The sequence below is a fragment of the Loxodonta africana genome, chromosome 19, assembly GCF_030014295.1.
Source record: "Loxodonta africana isolate mLoxAfr1 chromosome 19, mLoxAfr1.hap2, whole genome shotgun sequence".
In the NCBI taxonomy this organism is placed as follows: Eukaryota; Metazoa; Chordata; class Mammalia; order Proboscidea; family Elephantidae; genus Loxodonta; species Loxodonta africana.
The window spans coordinates 76,318,271-76,339,887 of record NC_087360.1 but is presented as its reverse complement, the minus strand read 5'-3'; the positions used below and the strand labels follow the sequence as shown (position 1 = coordinate 76,339,887).

The 21,617-nt window shown below is 44.9% G+C and overlaps 1 protein-coding gene across 2 annotated transcripts in view; it reads right to left on the bottom strand.

Annotated features, from left to right (window-relative positions):
* Nucleotides 1-21,024, bottom strand: part of ZDHHC2 (zinc finger DHHC-type palmitoyltransferase 2) — a 54,241-nt gene extending 33,217 nt beyond the window's left edge. The window contains exon 1 of one of the 2 annotated variants that reach the window (XM_010592499.3): nt 20,892-21,024. In XM_010592499.3, the coding sequence (XP_010590801.2) occupies nt 20,892-21,018 (127 nt within the window). In that variant the 5' untranslated portion in view covers nt 21,019-21,024. Of the gene's footprint in view, nt 1-5,722; nt 6,638-20,891 lie in introns of those variants that run through there. The other variant, XM_023551168.2, reaches the window with a different exon arrangement.
* Nucleotides 21,025-21,617: the final 593 nt, after the last annotated feature.

Genomic DNA, 21,617 nt, shown 5'->3' with positions numbered 1-21,617 from the left:
GTCTTGTTTTGTTTTTTTAAAAAAAAAAGACCCCAGTGCCGTCGAGTCGATTCCAACTCATGGTGACCCTACAGGACAGAGTAGAACTGCCCCATAGGGTTTCCAAGGAGCTGCTGGTGGATTCGAACTGCTGACCTTTTGGCTAGCAGCCGTAGCTCTTAACCACTGCGCCACCACGGTTTCCTCATCCTACTGTCATTGCAGTAAAATATTTAAACCCTGGCATACCCAGTGACTAAATATAAACCACAGTCATATTGTGGGTCACGATTTTAATTTTCATGTAAAAAATTTCTGATTTATCTTGGATTAGCCTAATTTCTTTCAGACCCATGGCCCACAATGAAAATACTGTGCTTTAGAGATTTCTATGTAACTATCCAAGGAACCTCCAGAACCTAAAATTCTTCCCTGATTAACTGTGGTACAGCTAGGCAACAGGGTCCCTGACTTGTTGAAAGAACCTAAGGACTATCAGCACTTTTTTTTGGCATGGTGGTGTCTTAGTTATTTAGTGCTGCTATAACAGAAATACCATAACTGGGCAGCTTGAACAAACAGAAATTTATTCTCTCACAGTTTAGGAGGCTAGAAGTTCAAGTTCAGGGCGCCAGCTCCACGGGAAGTCTTTCTCTCACTGTTGGCTCTGGGGGAAGGTCCTTGTCATCAGTCTTCTGGTCTAGGAGCTTCTCAGCACAGGGACCCTGGGTCCAAAAGACACGTTCTGCTACTGGCTCTGCTTACTTGGTTGTAGGAGGTCCCCTACCCCTGTGTCTCTGCTCGCTTCTCTCTTCTATATCTCAATAAGAGAGAATTGACTCAAGATACAACCTAATCTTGTAGATTGAATCCTGCCTTGTTAACATAAAAAAAACCCTAAACCCATTGCAGTCGAGTCGATTCTGACTCGTAGCAACCCCATAGGATAGAGTAGAATTGCCTCATGGGGTTTCCAAGGAGCAGCTAGTGGATTCAAACTGCCGGCCTTTTTGATTAGCCGCCATGCTCTTAACCACTGCGTCACTGGGGCTCATCAACGTAACCGCCTCTAGGCCTGCTTCAGTAACATCATAGAGGTGTGGCTTACACCACATAGGAAAATCACATCAGGTGACAAAACGGTGGACGATGACACAGTACTGGGAATCACGGCTTAGCCAAGTTGACACATATTTTTGGGGGACACAATTAAATCCATAAGAGATGGTGTAAAGGAAGAGAGGAAGTGGGAATGGTGAGTTATTACCCATAGTTACCAAGGCTGTTCCTGTTTACCAACAGCAAAATGAAGGCCTTCGAGAATTACATTGAGGAATCTGGTACTATTATCACAGCTGATGCAAGGCTGGTGGTTTGGGTTGCCAGCTCTCCTGTGTCCTACCTTCTTTAATCATTCCTCAAAGAAACAGAGTGGGCACCAGAAAGAAGGCTCAATGGGATAAAAATGGATACCAGCTTACAACTGATAAGGGTGAAAGATTTTTGTTGTAGAACTGATGAATGTTTAAGAAGGCATCCTTGAGTAAACATAACAGGTAAAAACCAAAGTGCTCTTCAAGGCTGCAGATGGGAAAGGCGCCCTTAGGAAGTCCCCAGAGCACCTGTTGTAATTTTATCAACAACTTCCATCCCTGCCTTCTCCTCCAGCCTCATCTCATCTCCTCCTCTGTGCATGATGCTTCCGCTTCCCTGGGCTTTCTTGGTTCTTAAGCATGCTAGCACTGCCCCCTCCCTGGATCTTCTGTGCTGGACCTTCACCAGGTGTTAGGAGACCTGGACTCTAGTCCAAGCTTCTCAGTATCTGCGACACCAATCAACTACTCAGCTGATCCGCTCTTCAACTTCACTGTTTGGATGAAGGTCTGCACTTTACCTCTGGCTCTAAGATTTTCCCCTGGCTCTCAAGTTATCTTATATCCTACTTTGATGTGCTCTGAAAAAAAGTAATTGACTTTTAAAAATCTAGGGCAAAAGCCATGCCAAAAATAACCAGTGGATTTTTAGGGACTGTTTGTTCAACGACAGCTAACTAGCTTCAGAATAGAAAAAGGGGTACGGGTAAGACGTCAAAGCACAGAACGGGGAATCAGAACACCTGGTTTCCAGCTGGGGTTCTCTTGGTTACCAGAAAAGGTAGTCCTAACTCAGCTACCACAAACACCATGCCAGGCAATCTTGGGTAACTTCCTCATTTGATCCCGCAACTATCCCTTAAAGATTCATTCTGCAAGGAGAAAACCAGGATCTCCTCTCCTCTCTGCAGCCCTTCTCTGGCTTTGCACTAAATTAAGAAGAAAATCTAATTTCCTTAGCTCGGCTTCAGTGGGGAGCAGGAGCTGGCTCCTGCCTGTGTCTCCAGGGTTACGTTTCTCACTTCTCGCCTTCTCGGTGAGCTGCAGACGCGCCGACCTGACCGTCTCTGGTACACGCTACACCTCCGTGTTCTTCCCTGCCCGAAAAGCTCTTCACCTGCCTTGGCATCTGGCTCACGCTTTGTCATCCTTCAGGCTTCAGTTTAAACATCAGCCGCTCAAAGAAGAAATCCCTGTCTGGCTTGCCCCAGCAAACACTCTCACTGTGCACTGTTTCCTTCTCAGCACCTAGCACAACCTGTAATTATTTTTATTAATTTGTTCCCATTCCATGTCCCTCACGGAGTTTGAATTCTGGCACTGCCACTTGTTTGATGCTTTATCTGGGGAAAGTTATGTAGCTTCTCTGAGCCTATTTCAACAGTTATCTCATTGGGCTGCTTTGAGAATTAAACCTAGGTAACGTAAGCAAGCCTTGGTGGCACGATGGTTAAGCATTTGGCTGCTAACCAAAAGGTGGGCAGTTTGAATCCACCAGCCACTCCTTGGAAACCCTATGGGGTAGTTTTGCTCTGTCCTATGGGGTCGCTATGAGTAGGAATCAACGTGACAGCAACGGGTTTGTTTGTTTGTTTTTTTTGGTTTTGATCATCTCATGTAACATCCTTTTAGCTGGGGAAGGAACAGGGCTCTGTGTTCCCAGGGCAACAGGGAGATGATACGATAGGGAAGAAGATTAGAAGAGGGGACAGGGGTCTCCTGACCTCCATCCTCAGCAGTATAGGGAAAGAGAGAATTCTTGAGGTGTGTACAGCCCTGACACCCGCCCCTCAGGTACATCCCTCACCTGGAGAAACCGGTACTAAGAGAAGTGGAACATGGATCTGTCCCGGAGGGGTAATTCTTACAGTATCACAGTCTTCCAAGTCAGCAGGCTCTCTCTTTTCCTTCCTCAGCAGCATCACTTCTTTAGTAAGTTAATGGTCAAACCATTTCTCCAAATATATAAATAAGAACTAGTGGCACAATGGTTAAGCACTCAACTGCTAACCAAAAGGTCGGCAGTTCAAACCCACCAGCTGTTCTGCGGGAGGAGGATGCAGCAGTCTGCTTCCGTAAAGATTTAAAAAAAAAAAAAAAAACCACTGCCATCGAGTCGATTCCAACTCGTAGCGACCCTATAGGACAGAGTAGAACTGCCCCGTGGAGTTTCCAAGGAGCACCTGGCGGATTCGAACTGCCGACCTTTTGGTTAGCAGCCGTAGCACTTAACCACTACACCAGAAAAGATTTAAAAAAAAAAAAGAAATCCTGTGGGACACTTCTACTCTGTCATATAGGGTCGCTATGAGTAAGAATCGACTCGACAGCAGTGGGTTTGGTTTGGTTTGGTTTTGGACTCACTCTCAGAAACAGACAGGGTAAAATCCAGCTGAAGGCTGGGAAGGCATTCACGGAATGTTTGTACATAAATAAATCATTAGGAACGTGTAGGCTTTCAATGTATCAGTCCTGAAGGGAATGTCGTATGACTGTGGCCCTGAAAAACTCACCGCAGCTTTCCCCTTGGCAAAGAGAAAGGCGATTCCTGACTCACTGACTGTACGAAGCTGTGCAGTTAAACAAGGATATCTGATCTTGGAGCTGGTCTCTTCCTCTTAGTGCCCTCGTTTCAGAGTTTACTCAAGGAAATCCCATAAGCCCTCTGTCTCAAATTAAAATAGGAGGAGAGATCCACAGTTTCAGCAAGTGGTGCAAATTTCAGTGCAGGTAAGTTTTCTTACCAGGTTGAGTCATCCCTCTTCTACACGTGGCTACAGGTCAACTCCATGTCCCTACAATAATGTTTCTTTTCTACCCTAACCTTCTTCCTTTCCCATTATAGATGTCTTTCTTTAAAACAGAAATCCTGCTGACAGAGTGGTTAAGAGCTATGGCTGCTAACCAAAATGCCTGCAGTTCGAATCCACCAGGCGCTCCTTAGAAACCTTACAGGGCAGTTCGCTCTCTGTCCTATAGGGTTGCTATGAGTCAGAATTGACTTGACAGCAATGGGTGTGGTTTTTGGTTTTTTCTTTAAGATGGGCCTGAGGGAAGGCCAAAGAGGATGCTACCAACTCCTCTGAATCACTTAAGTCTGTGGTGTACCACACCCTCAGCAGTGTTCGCCTGGTTCCCTCTGTAAAAATGGCGTGTGGGCAGCACATGACCTCCTCTAACTTCACAAGAGGGAAGGCGAACCAAGGTCAATAGCCCAAGGCTGATTCCTGACACGCCTCCTCTCTCTGCCATCTCTACCAGTTCTGACACCAACTATTCTTCCCACAGCACTCTCTACTTCTCTCCTGGGTTAGATAATTCACTGCATTGGCCACACAGAACTCACAGACCACACTCACGATTACGGGGTTTATTATAAGGGAACTACCAATTACAATTCAGGCTCAGGAACACTCAGGATACAGTTTTTTCAATAGGAGAGCCTCTCCTGAGCTCTGCCCCCAGGCATACCTCTCCCTGGCCCTCCATTTCTGCCAAAATGTACTCAGTTTTCTCTTTCCGTGGGCTGGGAAGCCTACCACACCCTCTCCTATTGCTGGGTCTCTCCTGCTGGTCTCTCTTTCATCGGTGTCGGTGGGCTCCTCTCCTCCCTGATCTGGAATTGGCTTTCTTTTAAGGCAAGACTGGCCAATCCCCTTGGTAGGCCACAGTCACTCTATCACACAGTTACCTGGGTGGGAGTTACAAAACCATGGCTAGAACGACCACACACAAAAGTAATTAATCCACTGTACCCACATAAGGGCTGTCTACTATCAAGGGGAAGGTCAACTGGGATTTTAGATTCTCAGAACATTCTCCTCATCAGTCAGAAATTGAAAATTTAAGAATTGAGAGGGCCTTAATGATTATCTTGCCCAACGTAACCATTCTTCTTCCTTATTTATGTGTGTATGTATGTATGTATTGGTGGGAAGCAAAAGTCTCACTTATATTCTTGGTTATTTCTTCATTTTGAAAATTTGTAAGACCAGACTGAAACAACTTTTGTAGTGTATATTTTACTGTCTTTGATCCACCTCTTAATTTGCCTGGTACACTCAGGATTAGCACAGAGAGGGCAATACTGTGAGTACTTTATTTTTATACTGCTAGACACTAGCCGCTATTCATAAGGTTTTCACTGGCTAATGCTTTTCAGAAGTAGACTGCTGGGTCCTTCTTCCTAGTCTGTCTTAGTCTAGAAGCTCAGCTGAAACCTGTCCTCCATGGGTGACCCTGCTGGTATCTGAATACCGGGGGCATAGCTTCCAGCATGACAGCAACATGCAAGCCCCCACAGTACGAAAAACTGACAGACATGTGAATGCTCCTTAGAAGCAAGGATGGCGAGACTGCGTCTTACATACTTTGGACATGTTGTCAGGAGGATCAGTCCCTGGAGAAGGACATCATGCTTGGCAGAGTACAGGGTCACCGGAAAAGAGGAAAACCCTAAACGAGGTGGATTGACACAGTGGCTGCAGCAAAGAGCTCAAGCATAACAACGATCGTGAGGCTCGCTCAGGACCAGGCAGTGCTTCATTCTGTCGTGCGTAGGGTCGCTATGAGTTGGAACCGACTCGCAGGCACCTAATAACAACAATAAGACACTGGCTGTTTGATTTACTAGGTAGAAAACTAATGCTTCTTTGCTTCTCCAAGGACACAGACTGCTTTCTGAAACTACCTGCCAGGGTTAGGAGATACACGTTGGGTGCTATGTGACCAGAATACACGTGCGTGTAACATATTTAAAACGAAACCAATACTTCTTGCCTCATACATTGTTTTACACTTACACAACATTTACAACTCACCAGAGAAAGGAACTGTATAAAGCTGTAATTCCAACCTCTGTGTTTATGTTTCGCCTCAGAACAGAATTTACAGTGGCACACTCAAAAGGACGGGTTAAAAGATTTAAAACACTGGCGCCAGCAGTAATTCCTGCAATACAGCTCTGGGTCACAGTATCTATTAAAAAATGCAGAGGTAACCAAACTTCACTGGCTCACAGCTCAGTACTGGGTCCCCGGAAAGCACTGTTTTCTGTTGTAACATCCCTGTTGTATCTTCATGAATTAAAGTTCTCACACACACAATCTTTCCTCAGTTCCAGCTTTAATTACACCATGTCTTTTCCTTCCTACGATTTCCTTCCTACCTGCTGCAAATCATACCCTTGCCCTACAGCACTGGCACGGCCAATCTGACGTAAATTGCTCTAACGATACATATGCTCAGTTGCAGCAAAAATCAATCTGACGTAATCATCACCGGGCAGCCCACAGATGAAAGCTTTGGAAGCCCCTGCTGAAGGGCACAGTATGTTATGTTGTTGGTGTTGTCAGGTGCTGTCAAGTCCGTTCCGACTCATAGCAACCCTATAGGACAGAGTAGAACTGCCCCATAGGGTTTCCAAGGAGCTGCTGGTGGATTTGAACTGCTGACCTTTTGGCTAGCAGCCAAGCTCTTAACCACTGCGCCACCAGGGCTCCATAGTATATTATGGTAGCACAATATTATACAAATACCATTTGATTATATACCAGATGTATTTGTTAATGCAAGGGGGAAGTTCTAAAAAATTATTTAAGAAATTGAACAAGATAATCATTAAAACCTGGACTGGGTCTCTTCCTCTGTTTAATGTGTGAGCACCATCTCATACTTCCTGTCCGAATTTCTCTGCCAATTATATTGTGTTGATCCTTGCTTTCTGTTCCTAATACCATTTTCACTAACCCTAGATATGCAGGCAATACAAACACCTTGCCACTCATTCGTGAGTCACTTTCAGGTCTGTGTGCTGTGGATGGGGACTGAGTCCATGGCTAACACCACAGGTTACCGACGTTTCCACATAAGCAGGTGTTGCCCTACTAGTTCGTTTACCCTGTCTGTGTACCATTTGCCCTTGCTAACATGTTGCTCTTTGAAAAGATTAAATTTCCAGCATTTAGCTTTAGTGCTCAGGACTGTTTGCTCAAAACCTTTTGTTGAATTCTTAACTATATACAGTATGCCAGCAGCTCTCAGCTTTTCTGCCCTACCATTCCTGATGGCCAGAGTTCTCCTGAGGGACATGCTCCCCAGTAAAGGAGACTGCTGCATGGGCAAAAAGGGATTGTTCACAGTCTCCTGCCCACCAGCTCTTATGCTGAACCATGAAAGAAGAGGGCAGTTAAAAATGGCTACAGTGACACTTACATTCCCCAAGGATACTGCCAAAACCAAACCCGTTGCCGCTGAGTCAGTTCCAACCCATAGTGACCCTATAGGACAGAGCTGAACTGCCCCATAGGGTTTCCCAGGCTGTAATCTTTACGGAAGCAGACTGCCACATCTTCCTCCCGCGGAGCGGCTGGTGGGTTCAAACTGTTGACCTTTGGGTTAGCAATGGAGTGCTTTAACCACTGCGCCGCCAGAGCCCCTAGGACATTGCCAAAGGCCTTCAAATCTGGACGTGTTTACGGGGCTTCTGTCGGCTTCTCTGGAATCACGTGTTCCACAGCCTACCTACACACCACAAATAATGCTCAGCTCTAGCTAAGGTCTATCTCAGCTCTCGTCATTTCCACAAACGATTTTTTTCTTTTTTTTGTTATTGCTGTTGTTGTTTTAATATTAAAAAAAAAAGTAACTGTGGAAGTGACACGCGAAGGAAAAGCTTTGCTAAGTACAGAGGCAGAGCTAGCACCCATGAGTGGGGCTCATTCATGAGTGTCTTCAGAGTCAATGCCTGGGATTCAAAAGAATGAATGCCTGGGCAAAATCACAAAAGCCAGTCTCCTTGACCTTCCTCGGCCAACAGAGACAGAGGAAACTGGGTGTGAAGTCCTAGGACACCAAGGGTCTTGGACACACTTGGATACAAGCTTGATACATGTATGTGTCTCAGATTGATAGCCTTAAATCAAAATCAAATTATGTTCAGCATTGTACTCTAAGAAGTCTGGGTGGAGGTGGGGGAGTTGAAACAGATTTTAGGAAAAAAAAAATTTTTTTAATTTAAAATGAGTAACAATTTCAGCATTATAAAGGGGAAGGTTTCATTTATCTGGAAACTACTAAAATGGAGTGTGGCCTCTCTGGATAACATGGGCTGAGTTTGACCACTTCCTGAAAATGTATTTCACTTATTTTTTTATAGCAATTATTTTAAATTGGGACAAATAATTTACAATTCTAAATTATCCTTAAGTTGTTGTTGCTGTTGTTAGGTGTTGTCCAGTCACTTCTGACTCATAACAACCCTATGTACAACACAATGAAACACTGCCTAGACCTGCACCATCCTCACAATCGTTGCTATGTTTGGGCCCATTGTTGCAGCCGCTGTGTCAATCCACCTCACTGAGGGTCTTCCTCTTTTTCTCCTCTTTTTCTACTTTATCAAGCGTGATGTCCTTCTCCAGGTACTGGTCCCTCCGGAAAACATGACCAAAGTACATGAGACGTAGCCTCACCATCCTTGCTTCTAAAGAACATTCTGGCTGTACTTCTGCCAAGACAGACTTGTTCGTTCTTCTGGCAGTTTATGATATATTCAATATTCTTTGCCAAACCACAATTCAAAGGTGTCAACTCTTCTTCGGGCTTCCTTTTTCACTGTCCAGCTTTCATATGCATATGATGCAACCGAAAATACCATGGCTTGGGTCAGGCACACCTTAGTCCTTAAAGTGACATCTTTGCTTTTTAACACTTTGAAGAGGTCGTTTGCAGCAGATTTGCTCAATGCCGATATGTTGTTTGATTTCCTGACTTGTGCTTCCATTGTGGATCCAAGTAAAATTAAATTCTTGACAACTTCCGTCTTTTCTCCATTTATCACGATGTTGCTTATTGATCCATTTGTAGGATTTTTGTTTTCTTTGAGTTGTAACTCATACTGAAGGCTGTGGTCTTTGACCTTCATCAGTAAGTGCTTCAAGTCCTCTTCACTTTCAGTGAGCAAGGTTGTGTCAATTGCATATCACAGGCTGTTAATGAGTCATCCTCCAATCCCAATGCTACGTTCTTCTTCAAATAGTCTGTCTTCTCAGATGATTTGCTCAGCATACATGCTGAATAAGTACAGTGAAAGGATACAACCTTGATGCACACCTTTCCTGACTTTAAACCACACAGTAGCCCCTTGTTTTGTTAGAACAACTGCCTCTTGGTCTATGTACAGGTTCCTCATGAGCACAGTTAAGTGTCCTGGAATATGCATGTGACTACTCTACTCAAAACTTTGCAATTGATCCTCATTTCACTCTAAGTTGAAAGAAACCTTCACATGGCTACAGGGCCCACCTGATCTGCACCTTCTCTGACTTTATCACCTACTCCCTTCTCTCCATTTCACTTCACTCCAGAAGAAATGATGTCCTTGCTCTCCCTCAAACATGTCAGACTCCTGGTCAGAGGTTTGTATGGTTCGTACCCTCTGCCTGAGACACTGGCTTTTCTCTGCAATACCGGCATGATTAAATCCCTCAGCTCTTTCGGGTCTTTGCTGACATTTTGTTCAACCAAAGAGGCCTTCCCTGGCCACCCTGTTTAGACCTACAATTTTCCCTTGGCAATTCCGACCCTTCTGCCTGGCTCCGTGCTTTTCCTTCTGTTGTAACATTTGTTATCTATGTATTCTGTTTGCATTCCTCCCTCCAACTAGGATGGAAGCTCCAAAAGCAGACAATAAATATTTGTGAACGAATGAAAAAATTCAAACAGCATCCAATAAATTACATATAGTTAACATGTGCTCAAGTCTTGGATTTGGTAATTACGTGTTAAAAAGGCAAGTTTATGGGTTAAGAATCCTGGCGGCGTAGTGGTTAAGAGCTTCGGTTGCTAACCAAAAAGTCAGCAGTTCGGACCCACCAGCCACTCCTTGGAAACCCTGTGGGGCAGTTCTACTCTGTCTATAAGGTCGCTATGAGTTGGAATCAACTCGATGGCAATGGGTTTTTATGGTGAATCATTACCGACTCCCCTGTCCCCCCGTGACTGACATACAGCTCTCAGTTCTGTATACCTTACTTTTTTCAGTATGCACTATTCCTGGAATAAGCTGTGTCTCATTAAAAACATGCTATAATGAAAACTTTTATTAAGTAGAACTGGTCTCTGCCTTTTGTTCATATTAACTGGTCTCCCTGGATGGCCTGGAGAATCACGAGTCACAGTTAAGTACATAAATCCCTTCCTGGCTCTCTTTCTGAAACGTGTCACATGACTTGCCCACTTATGAATAAACCTGATCAAAAATAAGCCCCTGTAATGCAGAACAGAGTTATGACTGTCAGTTCGAAGCTCATAACTGACATCTTCTTCTTTCTCTATAAATGGCATTAGGTATCTCTTACTATGCTTCAACATAAACTGCTCTAGAGAAGGCTGGCTTTCTTCCTGAAGTACTTCTAATCCGAACTTTACATGCATGTTACACAATAATCACAGAGACAAGAATCTAATGTATTTATACAAGAAAATAGGTAACCATGACAAAGCCTTCTGGTTTTCCAAATTTCACTGAATTATAGTCGAATAAATCTATACAGTTCTTAAAACTACATAAACTCCTTTTTTTAAGGATCATAACTATTATAAGATGATCATGAAGATAGACAAACAACCCTGAAACTATTCTACTCTTTGAATATTTGATTTTAATAGACGTGGAGAAAAAGGTTTTTGTTTGTTTATCGTTTAGTCTGTATTCGGTTGATGTACTCTGCTAGACCATCCTGCTCCTCTGAGACAGCAGGCCAGTGAACAAACCCAAATGGGTCAAATATTTAGGTATCGAGGAACACTTACTGTACACTTCACATGAGGGAAAATCCCAGGATCCCACAGAGAAACGCTGGCAAAGAAATAAAACTCTGCTATCTATAAAGCACTTCTTCATTTTCATTTTAAAATGTAGTTAACGTAAATGAACCACTACCAAGTACATATTTTAGAGCGGAGAGAAGTGCTAAGGTAATAAATGTAGCGGTTACCTTTGCTCAAGCGTGCCTCCTAAATAAAAATGGATTTTGTAAGGCTTGAGGCACTAATGTCTGTAATTGAATTTAAAAGTCAGAGTCAGATGAAAAGTCCAATTAGGAAAAACGGTACACAACGTTACCAAATGTAATACGATTTTGAGAGGAAAATTCTGAAGCAATCATAGCTTGTTACTTTAGGGTTACCATATGCTTCTGAACCTCCATCAACCCCTGCCCCACCATTTTCAGCCCTTAACAAACAGCATTTTATTGCGATCACATTCGAGGTATTACAATAAAATTACTCTTAAAAGAGTTACAAAAAATATTTCAACAATTTTCTAGTGGACTACTGAAAAACTTAATTCAATTATCCTGTTATTATTAATTATCTGTCATATTTCTGAAGGGTAATACAAAATCATAAGATTCTACAGAACATTAAAACCGTCTTTCTAAATGTTCTTTGGAATAGTGCTTCCCAAGCAGAGAGCATTAAGGGTCTGTACCATGTTCTCATTTACCACTTGGCTATCTAGACCAGATCCTGTTTCTACAGACATCACAAACACAGGGCCGGAGTCTCAGGGGACCTGTCAGCCCACCACTTCCTACAGCAAAGAAGGCTGGGAGATGTGATACAACTGTCCAAATACATGAAATCTGCAGTATAAATTATTAAGTGGAAGTCACGGTCCCATCGTTCTGAGATGAAAAACCAGAAAGTTTCCCTTAAGATGAAAAATAAGAACAAATAAAACAAAGAAACAGAAATCAGTCACGATCGTCTCACTGAGAACTCCTCACCTGCATACTAATCTCAGGAACGTATTTGTCTTTTTTACTTTATTTTATCTATTATTATCATTTTCATTTCCTGACACTTCTTCACACCGCGGAAGTCAAAAAGATCAAATACCTGCTCTCGCTGAACCCCGGTGTCTAGAACACACACCCTCAGTTCAGCCAGCTGGGTGCTTCGTTTCACACAAGTCTTTGACAAGGGACCCATCTTTACAAAGTCACAGGGAAAGTGGGGGTTCCAGGTTCCATGATAGCCAGTCAACAGGGTGGCAGCTCCTCCAGTAACATGTTGGCCCTGCTTCAACCGCCTTCTCTTGGTTTCTGTCCATTTTCTAAGCAAGTTCTTCAGTCTTCCCATGGACTCAGTGAGGTGTATTCATGAGGTTCCCTGTCCCTCTTCAGCGTCCCTCACTAAGTCAAAGACACTGAGCTGCCAGCAGACACCTGATGGCCCAAGCATCAGGTAAGAAGTGAGAGGGCTGAAACAACCATTTAGCTTGCCAACCAAAACCAAACCCATTGCCACTGAGTTGATTTCAACTCCTATCAGCCTTATAGGGCAAAGAAGTGCTCCATAGGGTTTCCAAGAAGCAGCTGGTGGATGTGAGCTGCTGACCTTTTGGTTAGCCGCCGAGGTTTTAACCACTGTGGCACCAGGGCTCCATAGCTTGCAGCTGGGGCAAAAATTACAGGTCATAACCTTACTGTGAGATAATTATACGTGGTAAGACTTATATGATTTGAAATTCATTACTCCTGAAATGCTCCCCCCAGAGCTATTTTTCCCTGCTTTGTTGATGATTTTTTTGATCCTGCATTGGGCCAGCAACCAATTCACGAGTTCTAGGAGTGGGTTATTTCCATTTCTGCTTTCCTATCTCTCTGCTGTGCAGGTGGCATTCAGGAAGGTAACAACCCTCTCCTCATGCCCAAGCTGGACAGAAGACGTCAGTCTTTTTCCAGAGGCATGTCCCTCCCACCCACGCCCCCAATGCTATTAGAAAAAGCTATTAGAAAGTTTCTCGTCTAAATCATCTCTTTGGGGAAACGTGGCTAACACACAATGAGAAGTCAGTAAATGATTTTGAATGAACCCTACTCAAGCCCTTCAGAAGCTGACCTCTTTCTAACCTTGTGGAAATACACCTTCTCTAGAGATAATTAATTATCTTCATTTAAGAAACCATCCTTTTAGCTTATGTTTAATTACTGGCAACACTCATGCAAGTATTAATGGCATGGATGACACTCACAGAAAGCATTTTTAAAAGAAAGATTTTCCACAACAAACCTTAGTTTAAATTGAGCTCTGACTGCTAAAATAATATTCTCTAGCTTATTTATAGCTACTGTCTTAGTTATCTAGTGCCACTGTAACAGAAATACCACAAGTGGACGGCTTTAACAAAGAGGAATTTATTTTCTCATGATCTGGTAGGCTAGAAGTCCAAATTCAGGGCGCCGGCTCCAGGAGAAGGCTCTCTCTGTCAGCTCTAGAGGAAGGTCCTTGTGATCCGTCAGTCTTCCCTTGGTCTGGGAGCATCTCAGCACAGGAACCTCAGGTCCAAAGAATGCGCTCTGCTCCCAGCACTACTTTCTAGGTGGTATGAGGTCTCCAAATCTCTGCTTGCTTCCCTTTCTTTTTATCTCTTGAGAGATAAAAGGTGGTGCAAGCCACACCCCAGGGAAACTTCCTTTACATTGGATCAGGGATATGACCTGGTAAGGATGTCACAATCCCACCCTAATCCTCTTTAACACAAAACTACAATCACAAAATGGAGGACAACCACACAATACTGGGAATCATGGGCCAGCCAAATCGATACACACATTTTTGGGGGGGACATAATTCAATCCATGACACAGCTGGATGTTTTCATATATAAAATGGGGTGAATAAACTAAATAAAAATCACAGAGATTAATTCATTCAGCATTTATTGAACACTTCTACATGCTAGGCACACGCTAATTGCTTTACATATCTTCTCTCCAATAGGATTTAAAAGCAGCAGTAACCCTGCATTGTCCAACACATAAAAGAGAAAGGATTCCAGGACACGCTCGATGGAACCACGAGAGCATTCAGTAGGTTCTCCTTCCCCTACTTTCCCAGGGACCATTTGTATAAAAGTCGAATGGCAGCACAAATCCAGAATTTTGGGAGTCTGATATTTTATACATTTGAATTCTGGATTTGAAGAAATGTTACATTTTTATCACCCTATTCACATAATGTCAGATCTTTAAAACATTTGATAAAATTATGAAAAGTCACTGAACTAATATATTTGGCATGAATAATGTCAGCAAGAAATAATTTCCAAAGTGACTTAGGCATTAAATGTTTTTTATATCATCTGTTTTCTGTGGATGTGGAATTAATGTTAATCATGACAGGTAGTAACATTTTTATTCCTGGATCATCTATTTGTTGGGTTTTTTTTTTTAAGCTTTAATGTTCTACATAATTTTTTTTTTTTAAGTCCTATGTGCCCTTCTACATAATTTTTAAACGACAGTTTACAAATAACTCGAATACATTTCTTTCTCTGTGTGGCTCGAATTCATTTCATGATGAAAAGCAACTTAGGGAATCAGTCAGTCCCTGTCCTTGAGACTGCAGTGGCCTTGAATTAATGGTAGATCATAGCTTAACAGAATCCAAGTATGAGGTTTCATATATTCGATCCTTAGGAATGTTTGTTCGCTTCTAGGAAGGAAAACGTGATCATTTCTCTCCCAAACTGATCATTAAGGATAGGTGCTAATGCTTTTAATTCAATGATCACTATGGAATATACGAGGTTGACAATCATTTTGAGGGATGTGTATTCATGAAGACTGCAAAACTGTGAGCAAAACCCCAGTATTCCAATGGTCTAACTTCTAACATGCTCCAAGTACCAAATCTGGCCAAACTGTTTTATGGGAACACTCACACCCATTCGTTTCAGTATTACCTACAATTACTTTTGCGCTACAATTGCCAAGTTGAGTAGTTGCCACCAAGACTATATGGCCTGCAAAGCCCCAAATATTCACTATTTGGGCCAAAGGATAAAGTCCTCTAAAACTTAAATTGTTGTGTAAAAGATCTTGGCTTATTTTCCAGAGCTCTATTTTACTCTTATTAAGCAACAGTGCTAATGTTTAGCAAAGGTGTTAAACAACTTCCTAGGGCTAGCGAGATTTAGTGACAGGTTTGGCTGGAAAGTGGAGACCTTCTAAACTTCCACACCACAGCGCTTAAAATCACAGCTGACTTCTGAACTGGGAGACTTGGTGAAAGAATACAGAACTTTTAGCCATCTCTTAGGCATATAAATTTTTCATATACAGATGAGGAAGGAGGTTGGCCTAGATGGTCTCTAAGCTTTTCAATCTTTATTATTTTTTAAAAATGACTTCAGTAAAACTGTAAGCAAACTGGGAACTGTATTACAACAGAATATAATCGCAAACGTTCTGTAGCACCCGCCTCAGGGAGGAAGGAAGGCTTTAACATATCTCAGAAAATGATGACCAAAGTGGTTAAAAAGGGACATGGGGGACGTTTCTTATACTATTCTTGAAACTTTTCTGTAAATTTGAAATGATAACAAAATAAATAGTAGCAGAAAACAGTTAAAACAGGAGAGTGCTGACATGCCGTGGGGCTGGTAGCTAACGTCACAAAACAATAGGTGAACTGTTTAATGAGAAGCTAGTTTGTTCTGTAAACCTTCATCTAATGTGCAATAATAAAAAAAAAGAAAGAAAAAATAGTTAAAATAATTTTAAATGTTAGCACTGCAGAGGGAAAATACAGTCACTTTCTACAACATGCAAATTTAATGCACTAACTGCCCTAACCTAAGTGACCTGTAAAACATACAAACCACGTCCAGGAAACCCACTGCATCACCATGCCTGTGGCTGCAGACTACCCTGCTCCCTCTAACCTGCATCCTAAAGTGCAGATTTTACCCTTCGAATTTACCCTACTTTATGGGAAATGAGCTTAGTAATAATTACAGCAACCAAATACAGATAACACACAAAGAAACCAGGGGAGGAGGGAGGGGTAGGAGGGGGAGAGAAGAGGAGCCCGAGGGAGGGAAGGAAGGAGGGGCAGAAATAATCTGAATAAAAAGATCCAGTTAATAATAAAATGGATAACCATGATCTGAATGATTACAAGCAGGACAATCCTACCAAAACACTGGACTCTCATACTATAAATTGCACCCTATACATTTTATATACACACACTCTGAAAAGAGAGATGAGTTTATTTTTATGAAATACAAACATCAAGCAAAAATTATGATAACTGAAAGAGTGCCTAGCGAGCCACATACATCCAGGATGTTAAATATAGAAATGAACTGGAATGAGAATCATTATCTCCAGTTTCCAAGGATACCAGGCTAAGGACTACTCCTAAATTGCAGTTCATTCCGCTAAGGGCACAGAGTCAATTACGTTCAGGGTCATCCCTAGCTGACAGCAGATGGAAGAGGAGGACCAGAGTTCTAGCCTTCACTTACCTACTGCAGTTCCCAGCCTCTAACCCCCATGTTCTGGTGTCAACTTTGGGCCAAAGTTGCACAGGTGAAATTCGCAGAATCTGATTGTAAATACAACTTTCAAGAGAAAAGGAATCCACAGGGCCAAGGCAGTCCACAACGTTAATTAATGACGGGGGGTGGGCGGGAGGCAGGGGGCTGGCGTTCCATTTTTGTCTGTGAAAAGGCAAGGAGGTTGGTTTTGTGTGTGTGTCACACTAGTTGTTGTCTTTCTGAGTGCCTATAAAGGGACTGCACTGTTAATTTCAACTTCCTATCAGAGGAGGACTCTAACAATCTGCATTATGCAGAGCACACAACCTTGCTTGCTGAAAGTGAAGAGGACTTGAAGCTCTTACTGACAAAGATCAAAGACCACAGCCTTCAGTATGGATTACATCTCAACCTAAAGAAAACAAAAATCCTCACAACTGGACCAAGAAGCAACGTCATAATAAATGGAGAAAAGATTGAGATTGTCAAGGATTTCATTTTACTTGGATCCACAATCAACACACATGGAAGCTGCAGTCACGAAATCAAAAGACGCATTGCATTGGGCAAATCTGCTGCAAAGACCTCTTTAAAGTGTTGAAAAGCAAAGATGTCACCTTGAGGACTCAACTGTGCCTGACCCAAGCCATGGTGTTTTCGATCTCCTCATATGCATGTGAAAACTGGACAATAAGGAAGACCAAGGACTTGACACCTTTGAATTGTGGTGTTGGCGAAAAATACTGAACATGCCATGGGCTGCCAAAAGAACGAACAAATCTGTCTTGGAAGAAGTACTACCAGAACGCTCCTTAGAAGCAAGAATGGCAAGACTATGTCTCACATACTTTGGACATGTTATTGGGAAGGATCAGTCCTTGAAAAAGGACATCATGCTTGGTAAAGTACAGGGTCAGTGAAAAAGAGGAAGACCCTCAACAAGATGGGTTGACACAGTAGATCAACAACGGACTCAAGCGTAACAACAATTGTGAGGATGGCCAGGACTGGGCAGTGTTTCGTTCTGTTCTGCACAGGGTCACCATGAGTTGGAGCCAACTTGATGGCACCTAACAACAACAAACAACCCAACCAAGGTGTGGGGCAGTGGTGGGTCGAGGGTGGAATTCTTGGCTTCCATGTAGGAGGTCCGGGCTCATTTCCTGGCCAGAGAGCCATCATCCATTACATGTCAGTCAGTGGAGGCTTGCATGTAGCCATGATGCTGAACACATTTCGGTGGTACGTCCAGATTAAGAGGGACAAGGAAGAAAGGCCTGGTGACCCACTTCTAAAAATCAGTCAGTGAACACCCTATGGATCACAACAGTCCAATCCGCAGCCGATCACGGGAATGGCACAGGACCAGGCAGCATTTCATTCCATCGTGCATAGGGTCCCCATAAGTTGAGGACCAATACATGGATCACAACAGTCCAATCCACAGCTGATCACGGGAATGGCACAGGACCAGGCAGCATTTCATTCCATCGTGCATGGGGTCCCCATAATATGAGGACCAATACCATAGCAGCTAACAACACCCCAACTAAAGCTATCCAAGATTTTTGAAGTTTATCACGTCTAAACTGCCGTCATTTCTAGATTTAAATTCATTTTCAATTTGCTCTGTCTTCTAGACAGATTATTTACCACGTGTTTCTATAGCCATGTGCTGTGGTTAGGTGCCATCGAGTCAATTTTCGACTCATAGTGACCCCATGGGACAGGGTAGAACTGCTCCATAGAACTTTCTAGGCTGTAATCTTTACAGGAGCAGACTGCCAGTTCTTTCTCCCTTGGAGCCATTGGGTGGGTTTAAACCGCCAACCTTTCAGTTAGCAGCCGAGTGCTTAAGCATCTGTGCCACCAGACTCCTTTTCTATAGCAATAGGAATATTTAAAACCAGTTTCTGACAGTGTAAGACATATGGCTCCTGAATCATTTATTTGTTTATTCAGCACCATTCATCGATTGCTTTTCACGTGGCAGGCATTGTGCCAGGCCAGGTAGGCAGTGACAGCAAGTGATATTCGACTTCACTTTCAGCTGCTCCAAGATTGCCAGCTAAGTATCAATAATAGGCCACGTCACTTAGGCAGTTTAAAAAAAAGAGGTATTCTCCCCCTTAACCAAATTGCCACTTGATAAAATAGCACCGTGGATTTTCTGGATATTTTACATACATATGTCTTAAACTCACAGAAAATCTATATTAAAATGTGACACTGATATAACAGCAATTTTCTGTCTAGTTTGCCACTTCTCCTACCCTTGCCACTTGTCCACCCAATACAGTCAGACCTCCGCGGGCAGCCCCTCGGAGGAGGGAGAGGCCCTGGGAAGGGGAGAAAGCACCCCTTGCCTTCAAGCACTTCCTCCTGATGGCCACAGGGCACTGCCCCATGCTAAGCTTCTTGACTTAATGCGATAATATAGGAGGCTAAGCTGCCTGTTTCCATAATCAAGGCCTTCTAGGTCTTCCCTTCCTCCCACTGGTTACATCAATTGAAAGTTCACTTTTTTAAGAAGGTTAAGGAATAAAACACAGCAGAGGCTCCTAATAGTTACGTATCGTATGCATCCCAGCAAGACAAGTTATTTGATATCACAAGTTAATACAATAATTGTGAAATGCTTCAAATTCTTCCTTCCTGCACACTTTAGGTGACTTAAATATCACCTATCTAGATGCACTGCCTTGAAGATTTCAGTACGGCCCAATTTTTTTTTTTTTTTTTTACAATAAACAGATGGATTTTTTGTACAGAAAAATTGTTTCTGTTGCAATAAACAAAGTAATGATAGTAAAACTAAAACCCATATGAAATCAGTAGTATCAACTCCCTTAAAAGTTGTGCCAGCCCTTATTTCGGTGTATAGTTCTGGCACCTACTATTTCTCACAAGGAGCATTTTGAGACACGATGTTTTCAGACAAGATTCTGTGTCTTGATCTTGGAGGCTCTGAAAATGCTCAAGTTGGGAAGGTTCAACCATTTAACCTTTCTCCTTGTCCCACCCAGGACTAATGCTTGGTAGGGTAAACATACAGACACTTCCGTAGGTGGAGCGCCATACACGACAAGCATTCCCGGCGTCCCAGTGTCACTGATGGAATGGTCTGCCTTTCTCACAGGCCCAGTCACTTTGCACAAAACCTCTGAAGGCTGAAGCCAGCTTTCATTAAAGGATGTGACTGTATTCACTCGTTGTGCAAAATCACTTTCTTTTTTTTTTTCATCATTGACAGTACCCTTCCCCACCACGTCAGGAGCAGAAAACTTGAATTTGGGCCATTTGGCTCTTTGAACGAAAAAACCTCAGACGGTCACCCCCCCCCCCCATTATTCTAATATCTAAATTATGGTCTCCGAGCCCTGGTGGCTCAGTGGTTAAGAGCTCGGCTGCTAACGAACAGATCAGCAGTTCGAATCCACCAGCCGCTCCTTGGAAACCCTATGGAGCAGTTCTACTCTGTCCTCTGGGGTCGCTATGAGTAGACTCGACGACAACGGCTTTTTTTTTTTTTTTTTGGTTATATTGCATATGTCTTTGAAAACACTTTCTAGTATCTCTCTTCCACCCTCGCCCTTAAACTAGAAAGTGTCCAATCCTCAGACGATAAAGGCAACGAAAACGCCCCTGATCCCCGTCACCGAAATTTTAAAAGTGGATTATGGACAGGCAGGAAAAGGTCGCCGACACCCGAGGCGGAGGCTGCCATGCCGGCGAGAGCTTGGCGCAGCTCGGATCCTGGGCCCAGCCTCGAGTCCTCCGGCCCCCAGCGCAGCCTCCCCGGCCTCAGCCCTCGGCGGAGGCTGCTGGCACCGGGAACACAGCTCTCTGTCTCGGGGACCGTCCTGCCCAGAGAGGGGGTGTGGCTGGGGTGGCCTGGCTCGGCTGCTACTGGGCTGGAGTGGAGGTGACCCCGTAACCGGAGACTGGACACAGGGAAGGCAAGGGTAGGGCGAAGGGAGGCTACTCTTGGCCGCCGCGCAGCGGAGAGCCAGCTCAGCCGGCAGTGCCCGGGGCGCACGGAGGGAGTCCCCGGAGTAGGACGAGACTGTGCGCCCCGCTTCTCCGAGTCCCGGGACTGTCAGGGTGGGCTGCGGAGGGGCTGAGGGGAGGCTGCCGACAGGACGGTGCCGTCTCCGGGGCCGACGGGCCGGGCCGGGCCGGGTCGGGGGGCGCGCACTCACCCACGCACAGCTGGATGGCGTAGGCGTAGTAGGACCAGCCCAGCAGGAGGCCGATGAAGACCACCGGGATCCAGTAGAGCACCCGCCGGCAGCGCCGCCTGACGCTGCCCGGGCCCGAGGGCGCCATCTTCCAGCCGCATCCACCTGCCCAGCTCCGCCGCCGCCGCCCGCGGGCCTGGCTCCGTGCCGGGCTGGCCGCGCCCCGCGCCCCCGGGGGAACCGGCCCTGGGACGGCGGCCGGGCGCGCTGCGGCCACTGCCGCTGCCGTGGCGCTAACTCCCCATCCCGCAGCCCCGAGCCAGCGCCGCGGACTCCCGGCTCTTCAGCCCGGCGCGGGCGGTGGCTGCGAGCGGAGGACCGGGAGGACGGAGCGAAGGCGGAGGCTGGGGGAGGAGGAGGGCGGCGGGAGGAGGAGGAGGAGGAGGAGGAGGAGGCGACAGCCGCCGCTCCGCCCCGCCTGCTCGCCCGCCCGCCCCCGGCACCTCCCCGGCTGCTCCCTGGGCGGTCTCCGCGGCGCCGGGGCCCTTCCCGCCCGCGCGCCCCTCGCTCGCCCTGGAGAGCACGTGCCCACCCTGCCAGGCCCACCGCGGGGTCGGGTACCGGGAGGAGGCGAGGGCGGCGGCCGGCTCGGTGCGGAGCTGGGGGCGAGGGCGGCCCCTCCGCGGCGCCTCAACTCCGGGCACTTGGTGGCCTGAGCGGCCCCACTGCGCGCGGAGACGCACACGG